Source organism: Podarcis vaucheri, assembly GCF_965113315.1.
Source record: "Podarcis vaucheri genome assembly, chromosome: 8".
Lineage (NCBI taxonomy): Eukaryota > Metazoa > Chordata > Lepidosauria > Squamata > Lacertidae > Podarcis > Podarcis vaucheri.
Window position 1 is genome coordinate 34,585,179 of NC_138766.1, and position 21,467 is coordinate 34,606,645.

A 21,467-nucleotide genomic window follows, 5' to 3' on the forward strand; every position below is an offset into this window, starting at 1 on the left:
AACAGCACACAGGGGGGGGAGGGGGCAGGATGTGCTGGCAGAACCTCCTTAGCACCACGGTAAATTCCTACAATAAGCTAACTTACGGAAGTTCACAGAAGGAAAAGCTTCCCATCTCCTCCCCTCACCCCACACACTCCCCTTAAAAAAACTTATCTAGAAGATATGGGAGGGTCTCCTGAATAATGGGGGATGGGGTACAAGGGGGCTTCTATAGGAGAGGTTAATGGCCCAAAATTTGACTGAGAGGCTGGGAAACTTTCCTTCCAGTTAACTTCCTCACATTAACCTATTTTATGATCCAAGCCATTAGGCTGATTATAAGCAACCAATTATGGTTCCAAGTTCTCCAACAAAAAGCTCAACGGGAGAAACAAAAGCAATTCCACCCTCCAGGCAGCTGTGCTCTTTGCACTCCATGCTCTTTGGGGAGAATATGTCAAGTTGCTTTCAGCCATATGCTTTATTCTTTAGGAAAACAGCTACTATTCATTCTTCTGCAATGTTTTAGCAAGGATGAAGCAAGCATTTATCTGAAGTAGCTGCTGAGACACCGTTTTAATCTCATAGCAACATCATAATCACTTCCCATAAAATAAATCTCTATCCACACACAAGGATTTTTGGAAGATGTCCCAGAGTGTATTATAAAGTACCTTGAAACCATAGCAGTGGTTTCACATCTTAAAATATTCTAGCAAATATTTCTACTTCACCATGACTGATCCGAGATAAAACAAAACATGGTGGAATCTTTTTTTTTTTTAAAGAAGGAGGAGGGATGCACATAGTTGGCCCCAATAAATTAATGCAGAGTTGGGGGGGGGGTAAGTAAACTTCAGAGAGTTTGGGAGTTGCCGTTATCACAAGAGGTCCTTGAAAACTCCAGGAATTGTAGCCAAGGATGGGAGAGAAACTTAGTTTGGTTTATATTTCAGTGTGATCCTCCATTAAGTCACACTTCCCAAAACAATACACAAACCAAAATGTAGCTATTTATGAAATTCACACTTCTCTGAATATTGTGGTACAATTCTCCACCAAAAAACCTGTACAAAAAAAAAAGTTATGTTGGGGAAAGTGTCTTTACAAATCATCACTACCACTTATTGTACTTATTAGTCACCTTCATGAGGATTTTTTTTTCTTTTAAAAAAATTGCAAACGCATGCAAAAATACAGAAAATGAAACAGGAAAAATGAGGAACAGAGACAAATGAGAACTGACAGATTCGTCCATTCCTAACTCAAAGCTGGCTACCTTGTAGAAAGTTGTGCTGCAGTCAGCAAGATTATGGCAAGGAGACTGAAAAGATCACTTTACCTTACATGTACCTGTCTGTATCCGGAGGTCTTCTTCAGCAGGCCCCAATCCGCCAAATGGGTGCCTCTGCCAAGTGAAATAAGGGAAAGGATGACCAGGGAGAGGGCCCTTTTGATGGTGGCACCCCTGCTGCAGAGTGCCTCCCACAAGTCTTGCTCACTTTTCAATGTTGCTTTTGATGATAGTGCACTTTATATTTTCAGTTGTCTCCCTTTCTGCTTTGGTTGGGGGGAAAACCCCAATTATGCAGCAAATTGTTATTTTCTGGTATTGTATTTTTAATTGCATGCCACCATTTTCTTTGAAAGCCACCCAGAGAACTGTGTTATATAAATACTGCAAATAAAACAAAAACTGGTATGAGAGCCACTCCCCTCCAGGCACCCACCCAGGCTCCTGCTGAACGGACACACTGCATTGCAGTTTTATATATACCAAGCCTTGGGCACAAAACAAAACAGCATTCCAGAGATGAGTTTCCACCCATAAACTCAGCATTGTTTACCATCCTGTCAATGGAAGGGTCTGAAAGGCAGAGAAGTGTCAAGTTCTCCCCTTGCTGTCCCAGCTCTTGGAAGAGCTCCTAGGATTCTTTCCTTCCTTCTCCAATTCATCTCCTACAGCCAAGATTGGTCATAGAATCATAGAATTGTAAAGTTGGAAGGGACCCTAGTCTAACCCCCCCTGCAATGCAGGAACACACAGCTGTCCCATACAGGGACCACACCTGCGTCCTTGGTGTTATCAGCATTATGCTCTAACCAACTAAGCTGTCCACTGCTAGATGGATAGCTGCACAGGGAACCTACCTTTACACACCACCTCAGAACCTGAAGATGCTCCTCTCCCTTGACCAGACTTTGGAATGAGATTGCTTGACGACAACATTCACGTGAAGGCCTGCATTGGACACACTCTGCCTTGCACATAGCAAAGGTTTGCCCGGCAGCAGTCAACTCTTTCTTCATAATCAGGGCAACCTCTTTTCTCATGTTTTGGGGGCTTATTCTCAATTCATGTGGGTAACACAGACCCAGACATCTTCACATTCATACATCATAAGGTAACCAGGCAAAGGGATGCAACTCATTAGAGAGTGCAGTGGTACCTTGGATTACGAACTTAATTTGTTCCAGAGGTCCGTTCTTAACCCAAAACCATTCTTAACCTGAAGCACCACTTTAGCTAATGGGGCCTCCCACTGCCGCTGCACCGCCGGCACGCAATTTCTGTTCTCATCCTGGGGCAAAGTTCTCAATGCGGGTTAGCAGAGTTTGAAACCTGAAGTGTTTGTAACCCAAAGTGTTTGTAACCTGAGGTACCACTGTATATGGCTTTGCAAACATAAGGTCTGAGGTTCAATCCCTGGCATTTCCAGGTAAGGCTGACCTCTGCCTGGAAACTTGAAGAGCTGCTGCCAGTGTTGATAAGACTGGGCTAGACAGACCAACTGTCTCAGTAAAAGGCAATTTCCTAGGTTCCTCTGGCATTGTGCAGCCAGCATCACAATGTGGGAACAAGAGCAAAAGCTAGACGAGTTTCTCTCTGTCCCTTCTTTTCCAACTCTGCTAATAATGTTATGAACTTCTAGCATAGAATCATAGAATTTTAGAGCTGGAAGGGACCCTGAGATTCATCTAGTCCAAATGCAGGAATCTCAGCTAGATCATATCACATCCCAGCCTTCAGTTACCTTTTTCTCCAAACTTAAAAAACCCCAAATGCTTTCACCTTTCTGTGTTGGAAAGGTGCTCAAATCCAAACAGGGTAAAAGGGTGAAGCCTGAAAGTACCCCTTGCCAAGAATGATTTTGAGTCCTTCAATTTTGTTTTAGGGGTCAGCAACTGGCAACTCCTGGGGATAAATCCAGTCTTTCCCCCTGAGATTTGTCGATCCAAAGGGGAAAAAAGAGCAGAAACTCTTGACAATAGGATTTGCTGGCTGACAAGCAGAAAGTTGTGTTCCCTTACTGCTTTTCCACACCCTTCTCAGAGTCGCTGCTGTTGCTTCCCAACCACACAAAAACAGAAGCATTTCCTTTATCCATGGCAGGGAAATCTGTGGGCCAAGGATGATGAGAGACCAGGCCCAATAGAAGCTCAGTTAGCAGAGCATGACACTCTTAATCTCGGGTCATGAGTTCAAGCCCTGCGTTTGATGAAAGGTTCCTGCATTGAACATCTGGAAGGCTGCCAGTTCCCTGCCCTCTCACACAATTAAAATCAGCTCAAAAACTAAACGTAGATTGGACAAGTGTACAACTGTGGCCACTAGATGTCACCAGTACTATATGCGATTTTTAAGCCTGCTCTTTTTCCCTAAATGGAACTGGCGAGTTCAAAGGCAGACTGCAGCTGCAGCAGAAAGGAAGCATAGACCAGGCCACGGTGGGGAAGTCAACTAGGTATTGCTGAGAGTAGACTCACTGAAATTAATGAGCATGGCTAAGTTTGGTCCACTGATTTCAATGAGTGTACTCTTGAGCAAAATTTAGCTGAGTAAATAAAATTTATTGATAAGGCAGCCAAATAAGAGGTTGTAGCCAGACAAAAACACATGAACATAAATTATACATAGGAATCATACATAAAAATAAAAGCTTGACCCAAACAATCCTTTTCAAATATTTTTCATATATTGTGATCCACCTTGAGTGTTCTTATAATGGACTGATGGGGTATAAATACTCAAATAAATAATAATTTTAAAAATGCTCTTTGGATATTTTTTTTTAAAAAAATATTTATTTTAAAAAGCTTTACAAAGATTTGCGCTTAGAATCCCTGGATTGAAGAAGAGGGTGAAAATGTCCCAAAGAAATACATAATATGACCACACAGCAATTAAGTGATAACAGACAGCAGCAACATTGGTTCCCAAGGCATTCTGCTTCACTTCCACCTTTTAAAAGATGATTTAATGCTACTCTCACATTGATCATTTGATTTGGAAAAGTCCAGCTCATTAAAATCAGAGCTTCCCCTCGCCTTTCCAACCAGAAACTGGAAAACGTTTTTTTCATCCCTCAACTTTATACAGAATTTTAATACCTTTCCCACTGTAAAACAAAACAAAAAAACTATCAAAGCAAATTCAGCTCTGAAGCATGTAGCCAAACAGGACTTTAAAAGAACAGAAGTGTGGATGGAATGTGGAACCCACTTGGACAAAAAGATTATCATTGCGCCTAAGTAGTAGACAGGTGCAACACCCATGTCTTTCCCTACCAGGGCACTCCATCCTTGAGGCTCAGTAGGCTTTCTGAATTCGGATAGGTTACAGGTGACAAGGCGGGCAGACAGAGGGAAGCACTTATGAGCTAAGAGTAGACAGGGGACAAGGAGGCAAATTTCCAGGACAAGAGGTTTGCATCAGTTCCATTAATTTTAAATCTATCCCGTTCCCTTCATAAAGAAAACATATTATTTAAAAATGGAAAGAACAGGGATTAACCATTTACGTTTTAAAAACCTACAAGCATTGTTTTGAATATTAGGAAGCATATTCTGAAACGGTTTAGTCAAGTGCTTCGCACCAAGATCCCTGAGTTATTTTCCAAGTGCCAAAGTAATTTATCTTTGTTCGGCTATCATGAAATAATGAATGCAGGCAACATTTGAAAGGTTTGTAGTATCAGGAAAAGATTATGGAGTACAGTGGCAGTGGTGGTGGTGGGGAGAAATCACCCAAGCTCAGCATAGAAAACAGGTCAAACAGGAAGTGTTCTGGAAAAGCCTGTAATTCTCTTTCAAACCCTGTCTAGCCCACATTTCTCACCTCGGTCTATACCTGATTTTATATCTGTATGGGCAACCACAGCCAGCCTGCTCCATGGTCTTCCCTTTCCTAATGCCTATTTCCAGTCACTCAGCATGCACTTTGTTTGTTCTAGGTTAATGGTTCTTATGGTAATTTTACCATAAGAAACCCCCATGTAAGTTTCCTTTTTGCAGGGAGGTACTGTCTATGTGGGCCCAATGGTCCCCACACCTGTTGACCATGAATCACAAATTCTTTGCAGCTTTTGTAGCATCCAGGAAACCCACCCATGAAATTCCTTGCAACCCACCATTTGGGAATTACAGGTACACACTACAAGTTATTTTTCACCTTTAATCGTTTTATGTGGGGGTGGGGGAAGAAAAACATTTTGATGCTTAGGGCACCCATCTGCTAATGTCAAGGTGGGCGTCCGGGTCAGGTCAGCCATAACTCACAAGATGTCAGTGAAGTTAACGCTTTATACAAAGAAATAAAAAACAGCTCAGGCTGAGTCAGCACGGCAACTCTTCCCAGTAGATCCTGCCTGAATGAGGCAGTTGTGGGGAGTGAAGGTCTTCGCACATTTGCCTATGTATCCTCCTCCCCTGGGACCTTCCCAAGCAACCTGAGACTCCTTCATCTTGTCTCTCTTTGCTCTGGCCTCTTCATTCCTCTTTGTGTTCTGCGAGACTGGGGGGGGGGGGTGAGACTCCCTGGCTTCTTCAGCAGCCTGCCTGATCACTGCCTCTTGCCCCTCCCCATTTGAGCCTCCTTTCCTGCCTCTGACTCAGGACTTGTCTCTGCCACGGCCTCTCCCTGCTCACTAAACTCTGTTGCCTCTTCAGCTTCTGACACCTCCTCCCCCCAGTCTGCTCCCTCTTCTCCCTCTGACCACTTGCTGTCATCCCACCACCAGTGCCCTCACTCTGAGCCTTCTTCCCCTTGGGGGTTCCCCAGCTAGTGCCCCCCTCACTCCTCTGCATCTAGCCAGTCCATGACAGCCAACCCCCAATGTTTATCTTTCCCCTACATCTCAAAAGCACTGGATAATTAAGATTAACTTTAAGAGATGATAGACGTGTGCAAGAATTTAAATGCATTGAAGACACTCCATTATTCTCTTTAGTTTACAAAAAAATATATTATCTTCGCCCATCAAGGATGTAAACATTACCCAGTAACAAGTCTTAACTGGTAATCAGTCCATATCCTTTCTGTCCATTTAAAAAGTTTCTTCAATTAAGCCACTGCAATGGTGTATTGCTCGTACCCATTTTTCCAGTGTCTCACAGAAGAGGAGCGACAATTCCCTTTTGAGGTATCATTTTGCTTTCTCGTTTATGTCAGAGTTGTGCGTGCCTTGAAGGGGAAGCTGCTGCCTTTTCATGTGTTTTTGAGATCTGATTGGAAGGACCAGCAACACAAGTACACATAAAATGTGCATATGAAAGTACAGTGACCTGTAGGGGACAAAGAAAGAAGTAGCAAGGAATATGAAGCAAGTGGAAGTCAGGTTAAAACAACCTATAATGATGAGTAGTGATTGTTTTTCACTGAGATGCAACATACTGGGTTGTAGCTCTTCCTGGTCTACTAAAGCAAAGTATTTTGAAAAGGGGAACAGCCCATTATGCCTCTCAAAGCAACAACTCAGGATTTCTAGAAAGTGCCCTGGTCTATCTGCCAAACCTAACCTTGTATGTTTGGGCCCTGAGTTGGAGATTTAATAAGTCTACACTCCATCAAGAGTTCAGTTTTAAATTTTCACCACATCCTACTAACAAACATTCACATGGAACTTCCCTCAGTGTTGTTCTGCACCCTTCTTCCATCTACACAGCAACCTGCCATCGCCATACACTATGAATTTTAAGGGAAGCAACAGATATAAAAATAAAATTGCTGAGTGCACTTTCCAACTTGGAATGAAACAGATGCATTGCCCCTTCTTATTCCTTTCAAAGTTCCGCATCAAAGGCCCAAGTATACATTTCAAATATTAACTGAGCTTCCAAAGGTGACACAGCTAGCAAATATATCCAGTTTAGCTTTCCTTCAAACCATGGTGAAACATCACCCAACATAGACCACAGGCTGGCAAATCTGAAAAAGTTATGGCCTGATGCAACCCCAAGATTTTTTTAAAAACAGCTATAATAACAGGTGGCGGCTTACTTGTATAATTTAATTGTAGGCTCAACAGCTAGCAGAACAAATGGTGCAACGGTATAGCAGACAGAGAGCTGAGTTACCAACCAGGTCACAATGTCATAGCCCATTTTGAGAGGCTTTGGGGAGACGAAGAAATGCCGGAAATTGTTCCTGACCTTTAAAAAGGCAAAAAAAAAAAAAAAAGTTTAAAGGCAATCTTCACATAATGGCTGCTGTCCTATCCACTTAATCATGATGTGGTCTGGTATACCAATAAGGAATATTTGGTTTCTTCTTTCCTCTTACTAAATAAGAAAGAAGTGTCTCAGCAAGAAACTGAGGAGAACAGCAGCTGAACAGACCTGGAATAAGTGGCTTGGGCTGCAGTCCTATGCACACATATTTCCTAGCAGGCCTGCATAGGATTGCATTGGAAAGTACAAAGATTCAGTAAAAGATATCTCAAAAGGCCAAAGCCAATGCAATAATTAGCATACAAACGAATGCACACCCACCACCCCAAATTGTACAGTCAAAGAAGAATACCAAGCTTACATAAATGTCTGGGAGCAGTCACAGGAGAGACGACAAAGAGAGGGGAACCATCTAAGCTAACACAACTACCAGGAACTGCAGTCAAATCCTTCTCTAGTTTCTGATTCTTTAGCAAACACTGTTGTCAGTTTTTTTTTGGTAGGAACTTGTTGATGATATATGATTTCCAATAAGTGAATTTCCTTTTCCTTTTGGACATCTTCCCATCAAGCAATTACAGTGGTACCTCTGAATGCGAACGGGATCCGTTCCGGAGCCCCGTTCAGATCCTGAAGCGAACAGAACACACGACTGCACGTCTGCGCATGGGCGGGTCACGTTTCGGCGCTTCTGTGCATATGAGTGACCATCTGCGCATGCGCGAGTGGCGAAACCTGGAAGTAACGCGTTCTGTTACTTCCAGGTCGCCGCAGAGCGCAACCCGAAAACGCTTAACCTGAAGCGTATTCATCCCGAGGTATGACTGTACAATCATGCTTTTGCACCCTGACTGGTTCTGCCATGTACTATGTGTAGGCATGGGGTCTGAAGCAGGGAGTCTCTGTACACATATTTATAACCAGGCACAATAAGCCTACATGAATGCAGCGGGCTCCCTGCTTGAGATCTCCACCCCACCCAACACACGGAGAGTGGTGGGAGGTTGACAATGGGGGCAGGGATAGCAAGCATGGCCCATAAATAGGTCAGTGTGAGATAGCTCAGAAAACGTGGTGTTTCAGACAGAGGCAGGTTGGTATATTCAAGAAAGCACTCTGAAAACCAATAGGACTCATGCCCACAACCATGTTCCAATGACCTGAAGAGAACTGACTGTGAATAGTTATGGATTGCACCCATTTTAAAAAAATAAAATGGAAAGGAGATACATACTGCTCTGGCTGCTAGTGTCATAAAGATCCCAGTGACAAATGTAAAATAATATCCAGGGTAGACGCCATGCCAAACAGCTGACAGAAGAAACGTTAAAGCTGTAGGGTATTGAGGAGCTCTATCATAGCAGATGCTGGGAAGAAAAGCAAAACCAAAATAATAGCATGTGCAGACAATACATGGATTGCATCTCAAACGCTTTCGAAGCTGACTTCGCAACTACGCCAGAAGGCAGGCGTTTCAAAAGCATACTTATACGAGAGGACAAAATTGGTTTCCCCAGAATGGCGAAGCAGCAACCTTGGTTTCCTGGCAGAGGGGTCGCTGCTGCTTATTGGGAGGCGGCCAGAGGTGAGGCGGCAGGGAGGTCAGCTTGGTGTGGGGACGCTGGCAGGGACAATGCAACACTTCTGCCTGGCACTGTGCCAGGCAGACCTCCCTGCCACCTTGCCCCTCCTAGTAACTAGCAGCAGGAGCCCCACTGCTGGGAAGCATCTTGCTGCAGCCCCACCCCAATGGGCAAGTTGCTTCTGAATAAGGACAAGAGAAGCTTCAACTAGCGTAACCTGTTTTCATGGCAGTAAATCTTCAGATTTTATAATGCTGTCTTTTCTCTACCCCAGATTTTCATACCTAGATACATCTTAAAGGGCATCCTACATTTTTAAAGTGTTAGTCCATAGGCACCCAGAACATATACTTTCCAGACACAAAACTCCTATTTGAATTCCTTATAGTTTGGCCCATTTTCCTTCCTTTAACTCAATGGAGTGTTTTGAAAAAAAAAAGAAATTCAAAAGAAGTATTTATGACAAGTTTCTAGATTTTTGGCATGTATAGATTTTTAATTTTTTGTAGCAGAAACACACACACACTCTCTCTCTCTTTCTGATGATGTTTTTAAATGTAAGTCATGAGTGTGACTTGTAGAAATCCAAAAAGGTTTTATACATGGCAAACCAATACTGTATATACATTACTGAACAGAACTATTTTCCATGGGAAGGAATTTTGCTGTGCGTCTGTAGACATGTGGAATCAGAATTAATCACTTTCCAAATTAACAAAATCACTCTGACACTCTCTTGCGCAATGAGAGAGGGGGAAAATAAAGGCTTTGTTGTGGGGGAGGAATTGATGTAAAAATTCAACCTATTTAACTCAGGCACACAGAAGGCAGTGGTGACAGCAGCCCAAGCTGATATAAACAAAGCATTAATTTTAATTTTATATCTTGCCTACCAGATCTGAAAATGCACCCCGGGGTATCTTAAATATAAAATCACAACATGAAAATTAAAATCTTAAGCTGCCACATCAGCAACCAGTTGAGATAGCAGCAAAATCAAATGCCTGACCAGACAAGGAAGTATTCCAATAGTATAACAATATTCCAGTTTCCAATAATGGCAAGTGAGAAGGCCTGCTAGGACTCCTTGAAGAAGCCATTTCACATGCAGGGTGGCACTAGCAGGAAAGACCTGATGGTTGTAGCTTCCTACCCGACCTAGGAATACCCAGTGAAGAACACACGTCTTACCTAACATTATTGGAGTCCTAGAAAAACATACAAGGGAAGGTCCACCTAGTGGAACAGCATTGTCTCTTTTTCTTCCCCCTGTAGCCCTTCCCCAATCAGCTCTGAAGCTTGGGGGACCCCCTGGAGCCGATTATGAGGGTGTACAGCAGGGAGAAAGAGAAGCTGAAAGTCCATTGCACGTGTAGATGAAGATCACTGGATGTCTCCCACAGCTGACTGAAAGATTTAGGGCTTATTCACAGTTGCTCTTGTCCCGCTGCTTTTCCCCGGGGGAAACTGCTCTTTCTTTAATGCTTAATTGGAGTAAACAGCAATTCAGGCTTCTCCCAGATCGACATTTGCACCGATTTAGAGCTAAAGAGTGATTTTTTTCCCTAGGAAAGGAATGGGGTAAGGGGGAAACTGCTCGGCCCTATGCTAGAGGGACGAGCCCTTAGTGTAGAAATAGGCTTCAGTGACAAATGTTAAAAGCCCTGTTAAATGTATGGGCAGATGAGGAGGATCATCAAAGCAGTGTAAAAGCACCTCGAGTACATTGCTCTTACCGTTTGAGCCAGGCAGTGGTTTGGATATTCCAGTTTTCTACATACATTTTAAAACTCGTTGCCATCTAGGAGAGAGGAATGCGTTCACGTTAAAAATGTCAGTCCAACTCATCCTCACCTATTGGATTCAAATGCTTTGCCTGTGCTTCTTTCACTACCCTAGAACTTTGAAGTCTGTAATTTATCTTAAGTAGTACACAGAGATGAGGTTTGCAATTTATTTTAAAAGATAAGAAGCATAACCTTTTTACACCAGCAAAACCCTAAATGGTAAATCCAGAGGCTAATGTTTGTTTTACAGCACAATTCTAACCATGCCTATTCACATATAAGCCAAATTAAATTCAGTGGGCTTTACTACTAAGTTGGGATCAAAATCCATCCTTAAATTGTTTGGATTCTCACAATCCATATTTCATTTAAAATAATAATCCCTTGTAGAGAATTTATCAGTATAATTTTTTATGTGAAGGGTAAGATTACTGCTTTTTACAACAGGACTGTGCATAACAAGAGGCCCTTGCTGAAAATGTCAGATATTTGAGTTCAAATTCTCCAAGTTAACAAGCCAAGGGTGAGACATGGTCATGAGGTTCTATTTAAAAGCAGCAGCAGCCGCCGCTTTTTGTGGTTGTACATTTTTAAAATTTAATACACACACCAAAAAAAATGTTTCTGATAATCTAAAATACAAAATAACTTTTGTTTGCACGCATATCTGTGTAGCAATAAGAATTTTTCACTGGGTGTAATGATCTTATCAGGCTCATGCTATTCCTCTCTCATGATGTTTTCTTTTAAACTTACCTCAATGTTCCTGATATTCAAATTAGACAGAAGGTCCCAGTGGAAATTGCCTGTCTTGTCAACACCACTGAACCCATAGCCAGCTGCATTGTTGACTGCATCTGCTATAATTGCAAAATACAAGAGTCTTAGGCTGAAATCCAAAGACCTGCTTTATGCATGCCCAAGGACTTTGGCGTGCCCAGTGGGACCTTTAATTCCAGCACATACACATACACACACACACACACACCACAAAGAGACTACAATGCCATATGAAATTTCTCCTGGTTTAAAAGAGCCTTCCTTTGTGGCATGGAGAGCTGCTGCTTGAGCTCTCCATGCCACACACTAAGATTTATTTTTAAAAACAACAGGAGCTTCAAAGCCCCTTTGGGTATTTGGAACTAGTCGCAGAACCAGAGAACTGTAGAGTCGGAAAGGACCATGAGGGCCATCTAGTCCAACGCCCTGCAGTGCATGAATATTTTGCTCAGTGTGGGGCTTGAACCCATGGACCTGAGATGAAGAGTCTCATGCTCTACCAACTGAGAGCAGAAACAGTGTTCACTGGAGCAGAAGCCACAATTTCATAACAGTAATGCATAAAATGTCAGTTAACAAAATGACTACCTGTGTAAGAACATCATAATGAGTTGAATCCAGAATAAATAAGTTGGAACTTGGGTCCCACTGAAATCAATGCGAAAAGTTAACAATTATGAAGTTGAGTGGAATCACAGAATCATAGAGTTGGAAGAGACCACAAGGGCCATCGAGTCCAACCCCCTGCCAAGCAGGAAACACCATCAGAGCACTCCTGACATATGGTTGTCAAGCCTCTGCTTAAAGACCTCCAAAGAAGGAGACGCCACCACACTCCTTGGCAGCAAATTCCACTGTCAAACAGCTCTTACTGTCAGGAAGTTCTTCCTAATGTTTAGGTGGACTCTTCTTTCTTGTAGTTTGGATCCATTGCTCCATGTCCGCTTCTCTGGAGCAGCAGAAAACAACCTTTCTCCCTCCTCTATGTGACATCCTTTTATATATTTGAACATGGCTATCATATCACCCCTTAACCTCCTCTTCTCCAGGCTAAACATGCCCAGCTCCCTTAGCTGTTCCTCATAAGGCATCGTTTCCAGGCCTTTGACCATTTTGATTGCCCTCCTCTGGACACGTTCCAGTTTGTCAGTGTCCTTCTTGAACTGTGGTGCCCAGAACTGGTGAGGTCTGACCAGAGCAGAAAACAGTGGCACTATTACTTTCCTTGTTCTAGATGCTATACTCCTATTGATGCAGCCCAGAATTGCATTGGCTTTTTTAGCTGCCGCGTCACACTGTTGGCTCATGTCAAGTTTGTGGTCAACCAAGACTCCTAGATCCTTTTCACATGTACTGCTCTCAAGCCAGGTGTCACCCATCTTGTATTTGTGCCTCTCATTTTTTTTGCCCAAGTGCAATACTTTACATTTCTCTCTGTTAAAGTTCATCTTGTTTGTTTTGTGTGGCTTTGATTGAAAACAAAAGTTCAAGTCACTTAGTCTGGACCAGTGACATTTTATTTAGAAACTCATCCCACTTTATTTAGAAATTAAGAAAGTAATGCAAGGACATATGACGAGCCTCCTGGATCAGGACAACGGCCAATCTTGTGCAGCGTCCTGTCTGCATATTGGCCAACCAGATGCCTGTGGGAAAACTGCAAGCAGGACCTGTTCCCCATACCCCTCTGTGGTTTCCAGCAGCTGGTGTTCAGAAGCACTACTTCTTCAACTGTGGAGGCAATTGCAGAGCCATTATAACTAGTAGCCATCGACAGCCTTACCCTCCATGAATTTGGCACTACAGTCATGAACCCAATATTACAGACTTCTTTTTTTGGAAGAAGCCTGTGCATAAATTTGTTTTATGTGTGTAGATCAGTGCACGCTGATCAATGCACAGTCTTCACAGTAAGGCCCTACAGTGGTACATACGCTTCAGGTTACAGACGCTTCAGGTTACAGATTCTGCTAACCCAGAAATAGTACCTCGGGTTAAGAACTTTGCTTCAGGATGAGAACAGAAATCGTGCAGCAGCAGCGCGAGGCCCCATTAGCTAAAGTGGTGCTTCAGGTTAAGAACAGTTTCAGGTTAAGAACAGACCTCCGGAACGAATTAAGTACTTAACCCGAGGTACCACTGTATTCTGATGGCATGAGTATCACGACAACCAGTAGATTCTTATCTGCTGCAGCCTTCACAGCTGTTGTAACATGCTGCTTGTTATCATCTGCCTGTTCTGCCATTGAGGACTTCTTGGATCATTCTTTGTCTAGCTCCTCCCCTTTGACCTTACTGCCTTGGGTGACCCTGCTGGGAGTATGAGACTCCCAACGGCTTCGCTCATAGGGTCATAGGAACGTGCAAGCCTATTCACCACAACAAGGTGATGATGCAGTGAGTGACCTTCTCTCACTGTTCAAACCCTGTTTACGGAAGACAATCTTATTCGGCTACAAGTGATTGCCAAGAAAAAGAAGATTATCGACTTCTGCTACAGCATCTCTGCCTCTGAGGAAGCAACTTCAAAGCTCTGATCGCCCACTGATTAAAGCCACTTCACTGCAGCTTGCGTTAGCAGAGCACTTTTGAAGACTGGCTTCTTAGTTTCGATTCCAACTAAAGTTCAGCAGTTAACATTAGGACAAAAATGAACTTATCTCTCCCGCCCCCCTTTCATGAGCAGAGAATTCAGTAATTGACTCTCGCACAAAAGCATGCCTGTCCTACTTCACAAGCAAGAACTGCTTAGCAGCAGCTATATTTGATCAACAGGCTATTCTGTGTCACTAGATAAAATTTGTTGAGAAAGCGAGGAAAGGCCACTGCTGCCCAAATGATATTTTGGTGTCCAGGACGAAGAACAATGAGAAGTCTTGCCCACTGCTATGCAGAAGAGGACGCTGCTGTCCCCAAAAAACCACAATGCAAAGCAAAATGTTGTTTACAGCCCTGGTTGTTCCAGACACCCAATTCTACATTTTAGTTTCCAATTTAAGCAGCTATTCTCCAATGTCTTCTCTTTTCTGCACAAACCTTTCTGTGCTGCACTGCACCCTGCCTGTGGGACAGCGCTGGACTACACAGCTGGAATTGTGGGTGGGAAGCGGCAGATGTCCCTGGCTTTAGAAAGTAGGGGGGACTGGGAGACTGCTGATCCTTTCCAACACACACTTGGAATTAGGGAGAGGTGTCAATTTGTCAATTTCAGTCTCTCTCAGTTACCCTTTTCCCCAGTCTTTAAATTTGGTTTTCCACATTATCCCATCAACTTGCAAATTTCATTGAAAGAAGTCCTTATGAAAATTCAACCGTATTTTATTGCACATTTCTCCTAATACATACATTTTTGGAAATCAATGTTTCCTAAAGTAATGCATTTTTCTATGCTATTTTCACTATGATAGGCCTTTTTATGCAAACTTTATCCTAGCACATGCTTTTTTTGATACACATTACTTGAAGGGAGAACAGTACTGCAGAATTCAGAGAGGTGACAATTTCAAAGGATGGCTGTGAAATAATTCTTGAGATATGTCCCATATACTGGGACTTTTCCATGCCTTATATTCTTTACATTTTTCTCAGACTGGTCAACATTTGTGTCTCTCTAATCACAATTTTTGATCATGAAATCTGTTGGGGGGGGAGGGGCTTCTGCTCCATCTCCCACTTGTGGGAACTTGTACATTTTGTAGTGGCATGAAAAAGTGACTTTTTTCCTGAGACGTCTAGCTATGTAGTGCTGCAGCAATGAAACTGCTAGCACATTTGCGAAACTAAGCAGTGTCCAGGATGGTTTCAAATTGCAATGCTGGTGGGGGTTGAACTAGATGACCCTCAGGGTCCCTTTACAACTCTCCAGTTCTATGGTTCTATGTAATGCTCTCCCTGTGATGGCCTGGGACTTGGGCTCGGACTCGGAACCAGAGGAGTCTCGGTCCACACCGGATCCTCTGCCTCAGGGGGCTTCTGAACTGACTCTGGGGCCTGATTCTGAAGAGCCCCAGTCTGCACAGGTTCCACTGCAACAAGCACCAGCTGAGCTGAGTCAGGGGCCTGAGCCTGCCCTGGCTCCAGATGCGGAGATTACCTCGTTGCCTTCAGCTGGGCAATCCCTGACAGCTGCTCCACTACCAGTTGGGTCAGGAGAGGCTGAGGCGGCCTCTGGGTCTAGTAACCCACCAACATCTCCCGAGCTGCAGAGACTAAGGTCTGAGAGAAGGAGAGACCTGAGTACTTGCAGGAGGAGTGCTCACCTTTGGGCGAGACAGGGAGGTGAGTCACCGGGGGATCAGGACCAACTGTTACTCTGACAAAGATAAAAGGCTGCCGGACCCCGCCCCAGGTTGCGGGAGCAACATTGCTGCTTGCTGGAACCTGTCTGTTACCCTGTGCCTGACCTAGCTTGGTTTCCTGCCTTGGCCCTGTTGGACTGACTCCTCGTGGAATCCTTGGATTCGGGACCGGACCTGGACCGTGTTGCTCGGGTTAACCCCCGGGCCCAGCACACTCCCTTCAGATATTTGTGATTTTATGGTTGTATATGGTATTGTCAATGTATGGATTGTAGCCAGCCCTGAGATATAGGGCAGGCTAGAAACAAAGTGTGGGATTCAACAAACAAGCCCCACTAGCAGAAGCCAGTGCAGGGGCTCCTACTAATGCAATGGGGCTTTCTCCCTCTCTACTCCCCCCGCACGCCCCTACTTGACTTGGGAGTGGGGCTGGGAGAACCCACAGAACAGCACATGGAGGAGGGAGAAGGGGGATTGTTCTGTCTGGCAAGCTGAAAAGCTTGCACTGGCTGAACTACTTCTATTACCAATACCGTAGCAGAAAGAGTAGCAATTAATCACACTTGTTCCATGAGTTTATATGCCTAGATATAGCCATGCTATCTGAATGTATGAAATGAAACATCACTTCAACCTCAAGAGTGTGTATACATTTTTTAAAAAGAAGAGGTATATCAACCTTACCGAGTGTCCATGCAAAGTAGTATTTTGGCTTTGAAGCTTGCATGGCAACATATAGGAAGCCAAGTCTGGACCAGAACGAAGACTTGCTGATGAACTGGTTATCAACAAGATAAGTCGCCGGGAAGCTCTTGGTAAGGGTCAGGAACAAAAGCGAAGATACAAGTGTGATGGAAAGTTTGCGCAGCACAGCTCCCTAGAAGAAGAAGAAAATGAGTGCCATCAGTGGTGAGAGAAGGCAAAATGTTTCTCCCCTGTAAAATACTCAGAGGTAACTGGCCAATGAAAAGTATCACCCATTGCTTACACTTACTATTTTGCAAAGAGGAATTGGTAGCACAAAAATGGAGTGGTTCATTAACCCCAAGACTAATCACAAAGCAAGTAAGAAGTTTGCAGCAGTTGAGGGTGCGGAGCATTGCACACAAAACCATAAGCTCCCACTATGCACTAGTGAAGACAGTGCAGAGCAGCCACCTTCGTTCACTGAACACCATTTTGGTAATGCTGGTGTTCCACTTAGGAGTCATTCTTTCTTGCAGAATCAGTGCCAGGGCGGGTGCAGCAAATATTGCTTCAATAACATTACTTTCTTAGACAGGTGCACCACCAAACAAACAGGTGAAATAGGCATCTATATCCCTGGAAACTTGCTTGACTTCAAGCATCTCTTGGGTGCTGGGATCTGTGCAGACACTAGAGGGGAGGAGTTTACTGAAAAGTAGATCATGGCATGTTAGAAAAGAGGATGCATGACCCAGAGAAAGCAAGTCCATTTGTCTTGTGAGTTCAGATAGCTTCTGTCTCCCCCACCATCTGATTACCCTTAGATTTGGCTTCCTAGGAGTTCAAAGCAATGGCACTTTGATGATGATGTCATCATTATTTTATTATTTGTACCCTGCCCATCTGGCCAGGTTACCCCATGACACCACTGTTGGCCTGTGAAAGTTATGAGTTTGGACAATTAAGACGGAACAGGGGAAAGTTACAGAGGAGACGATTGTCAAAACTGCTTTTGAAAGCTGCCCCAAACTGACACAAAGGAGTAGAGTATGAAAATATATTTTTTGAATTTATGTCCCATCCTATCAAGCAGCTGAATAGATGAAATTAAAAAGTATTTAACTAGAGCAGCAGCTGCTGCAAAAACGACTGAAGAGTTTGAAAGTAAGTTCTTAGTACTTTACAACCTACCACTGGAGAAGGATCAGGGAGTCCATCGTGACCTTTTTGTTTCCAGCTGACTTCTGATAGCTTCATCTGCACATGTCTCCCTTCGATGAAAGCTATGTAGTCCTTGAAATTGCTGCATGGGCCAGCTATGATACTCAGGAAGTTGAGCTGATAGCTCAGATATTCCAGTAATGAAGGCCTTGTTCTACCAAAACAACCACACAATAATTATTTCAAAATCTGATTAAAAAAAAAAATGTGGGGGAAGCGTAGATGGTTTACTCCTTTAAAAGTATTATGGGGCGCAATTCTGAGCGTGGAAGAAGTTGGGTTGAACACAAAGTCACTGTAATTCTATGTGCTTGTTTTCAGGGCAGTGGGCATGTGTTCAAGCTACTTCTGGATCAGTCTGTCTTTACTCAAAGACAACAAAATAATATATACACAAGACACAAAGTTGATATGACACAGGAGATCCATTATCAAAGCCTCTACTAGGCATGGATAGATGAGTCTATTTCTGGCCTATGTCAGTTTTGCATGTGCTCATTTATAAATTCATCCCATCCTATTGCCACATCAATCAGTGCTGTTGCTGTTTTTCAGAAAAGCTACACATATTTTTTAACCTGGAAGAACTTCTGCATATTAAGCCACACAATGAAAACTTCCACTTAAATTATTCTATATAAACACACAGAAACAATACAATGCAGGTGTGGGTTTTTTGGGGTGGGGTGAGGAGGGGAACAATTCAGTAAAATAGATGCTTTCTTACTTTATAGCAAGCAGGTTTTGTTCAGCAGTTAGTTCTTCAACTTTCCGGCCTATTCCTAGCAAGAATAAGCGACACAAGAATCAAATCACATGTTGGAGGACGATGGGGATGGTACATATAATTGCCAAATATGCTGCTAGTGTTAGCAAGTATATTAATAAATACTGTATGTTTTCACACATTTATTCTTGGCCTCTTCTCCATGGCCTACTTTCTTACATCAGTTTATTACCAAGTTAAGAAACCTCCAACATACACAAAGGGCTTCACCAATCAGACAATTTTCCACCCTTGGCAATGAATGCATGTTTCTTTCTGAGTTGTTCTGGAAGATGCACAAGTCCTTATTTCCATGATTTTAGTTTTTCTTCCTTCCCCACTCTTAAATAAAAACAGGAGCAAACTACTGCTTAGTTCTGTACCCAAGTGGGGGGGTGGGGAAATGTTTTTTGAGAAGCAATGCGAGATAGGTAAGATTCCATAAATGTGACCTAGTTATCGAACCAAGCAAGAGAATCATGACAACCGTCAGGATCTCCATACTAGACCACAAACCTGGAATTTAGCAGATCTGGTTACGAAGCCTCAATTCTCTTCTAAGTATAGAGAAAGCAGCAGAGCAAATGTGGTGGGTGGGTAGGTGGGTGTTTCAGCTTTCCTTTCCTATTCTTAATTCCAAGCAAAGGCAGCCAGACTAACTGCAAAAAGATGACTTAATATCTTGGCAATTTCAGCATAAACTTTCAACTTTTCCTAAAAGGTTGCCAGTGTATATTTAGAGAGCTTTGTGCAGAAGACACTGGAAGCCCTTTTGTTTCTGTGGTATCACTGTACTGGCATTTGCTTTAAACAGAAGTTGCTTCATGTCCACATGGCAATGGTTCTGTGACATTGCCACTACCTTCCCTCAAGCACAACCCTTTCCTTTCCCCATTTTGAGGCGAGATGGCCAGAACCATACACAGTACTCCAAATGTGGTCTCCCATCATGGATCTGAATAACAGCATATGATATAGGCAGCTTTATTTTCCAACACCTTTCCTAATGATCCCTAGCATGGAATTTGCCTTTTTTTTCACTGCGTCCACATCTTCATCAAGTTACGGTATCTGATTATAAGGTTTCGTTCCTGGTCCATTGCTGCGAGTTCAAAACCCATGAGTGTATATACAAAGTTGAGATATTTTTTTGCCTCAACATGCATCATTTCACACTTGTTTACACTGAATTGAATTTGCCACACACACACACCCAATGCATTCAATTTGAAGAGGTCCTTCTGGAGCTCTTCACAATCTCCTTTTGTTTTAATGAAGTAGGCTTGGAAAAGCACAGAAATAAAAGAGCAGAGATTGTAGGGGAAGGGCTGAATCCATTGTTTTGCAGAATGACATCTGCTGTGCAACCGAAATTCCCACTTCCTTTACTCCCCCTGCACCTCCCCAAATCTGTTTGGGCGAGTTGGGGGAACGAACCCTGAGCAGATTTGGGGGATGAGAGGGAGAGCAAGTTCCATTGCGCCAGCAGCCATGAACACAATGACTTCCTTGGATATAACCTACAGGAGAGGTGAATGATAAATTGTCATTCCATTGTGTGGGATAAGAATGAGCGAGATATTGCAGTGATATGAAAAACCCTAGTGTGGACTGGCCCTGGGCTGGAAAATGTATCTTTTCTTACCATCATGCACTTGGAAGGCAAGAGTAGTGATCTTCTGTATTACAATCATCAACGGACTATAATGAAATACAGGAAAACAGTGTGCATCACATGTTGCATGGTACAACATTTGACTACATATTTTCACATTCTGGCTTAAAGGAGCTCAAAGCCATGTACTTGGGAGTTATCCACATCACAACAGAGAGAGGTTTGGAAAGATCATCCAATGACCTATCAGTCTGAATGGGGATATGAACTTGGGTTTCCCTGGCCCAAGTCCAACACTCTCTCCATGATGTCATATTGCCACATGAACTTTAATACCAAATAACACCAACTAACAGGCTATATAGATCACTTCTACTCAAGCATGCGCTGGACTACAATGACTATTATTTTAACATTTTTACTGCAAAACATTACACATTTCCTAACTTGGTGTACTGCACTTAAGTTGACAGAAGTATTCACAAAGGTCTTTGCCACTTAAGGCACAGAAATGCAATTAAATATGGGGCATGAAGGAACTATTAAAGGACAATGAAGTAAATATGAATGCACTTAATCTGTCCTTAATGGGTCTTCATGCATCAGGTCTTGACTACGGAAATGAACACTTTACAGGGCTTGAAGACTGTTCAGAAAGTGTAAGTCCAATGTGGGGAACCTTTGGTTGTTGTTGCTGAACGTCAACTTCCATTAGCCCCAGGAAGCATGGCCAATGGTCAAAGATGATGGGAGTTGTGGTTCAGCTACATTTGGATGGTCAGAAGTTCTCCATACCTACTATGGTATAGAACAGAGTGGCTTACCTCCTGGTGGGGTGGGCAAAGAGACACAACAATACAACAAAGTGTCTTGTTGATTTACCAGTATTGTTGTTTAATGCTTTTTTCTATCTTTCCAGTGTTTCATTGCATTCTTATGTTTGTTATTGTCTTAGTCATATTTGTAAATGGTGCTGAAAGACTGGGGAGGTAGGTAGAGCTATTTGGAATAGGTAAATAATATGTGCTAGCTCTGAACAGTCTCATACACATTGTGTGGTGCAAATACCCACATCCTCAATTAGGAATGAGATAGAAGCACACACAGGAGGGAGAATACCCCACACCTTCTGACAAGTCGCTTGTATGCTGTTTACAGCTGACCACAAGTTTGTGCACAAATGTTTGAAAGTTCTCCACTACTTTTGGAGGCTCCCCTGTGATTTAGAAGCCTGATTTGCAGGGCACTCACTTGTTTGGGGAGTCTCAATGAGTAGCAGAGGTTCCTTGCTTCAGAGCC

At 43.1% G+C, this 21,467-nt stretch overlaps 1 protein-coding gene across 2 annotated transcripts in view; it reads right to left on the bottom strand.

Annotated features, from left to right (window-relative positions):
- Positions 1-4,059: 4,059 nt before the first annotated feature.
- MBOAT1 (membrane bound glycerophospholipid O-acyltransferase 1) overlaps positions 4,060-21,467 on the bottom strand; it is a 28,027-nt gene continuing 10,619 nt past the window's right edge. The window contains exons 5-13 of one of the 2 annotated variants that reach the window (XM_082235011.1): positions 20,199-20,254; positions 18,515-18,569; positions 17,758-17,941; positions 16,564-16,756; positions 11,558-11,661; positions 10,751-10,815; positions 8,666-8,798; positions 7,262-7,413; positions 4,060-6,546 (exon numbers count right to left, since the gene is read on the bottom strand). In XM_082235011.1, coding sequence (XP_082091137.1) covers positions 6,408-6,546; positions 7,262-7,413; positions 8,666-8,798; positions 10,751-10,815; positions 11,558-11,661; positions 16,564-16,756; positions 17,758-17,941; positions 18,515-18,569; positions 20,199-20,254 — 1,081 coding nt within the window. In that variant the 3' untranslated portion in view covers positions 4,060-6,407. The remainder of the gene's footprint in view (positions 6,547-7,261; positions 7,414-8,665; positions 8,799-10,750; positions 10,816-11,557; positions 11,662-16,563; positions 16,757-17,757; positions 17,942-18,514; positions 18,570-20,198; positions 20,255-21,467) is intronic. The other variant, XM_082235012.1, reaches the window with a different exon arrangement.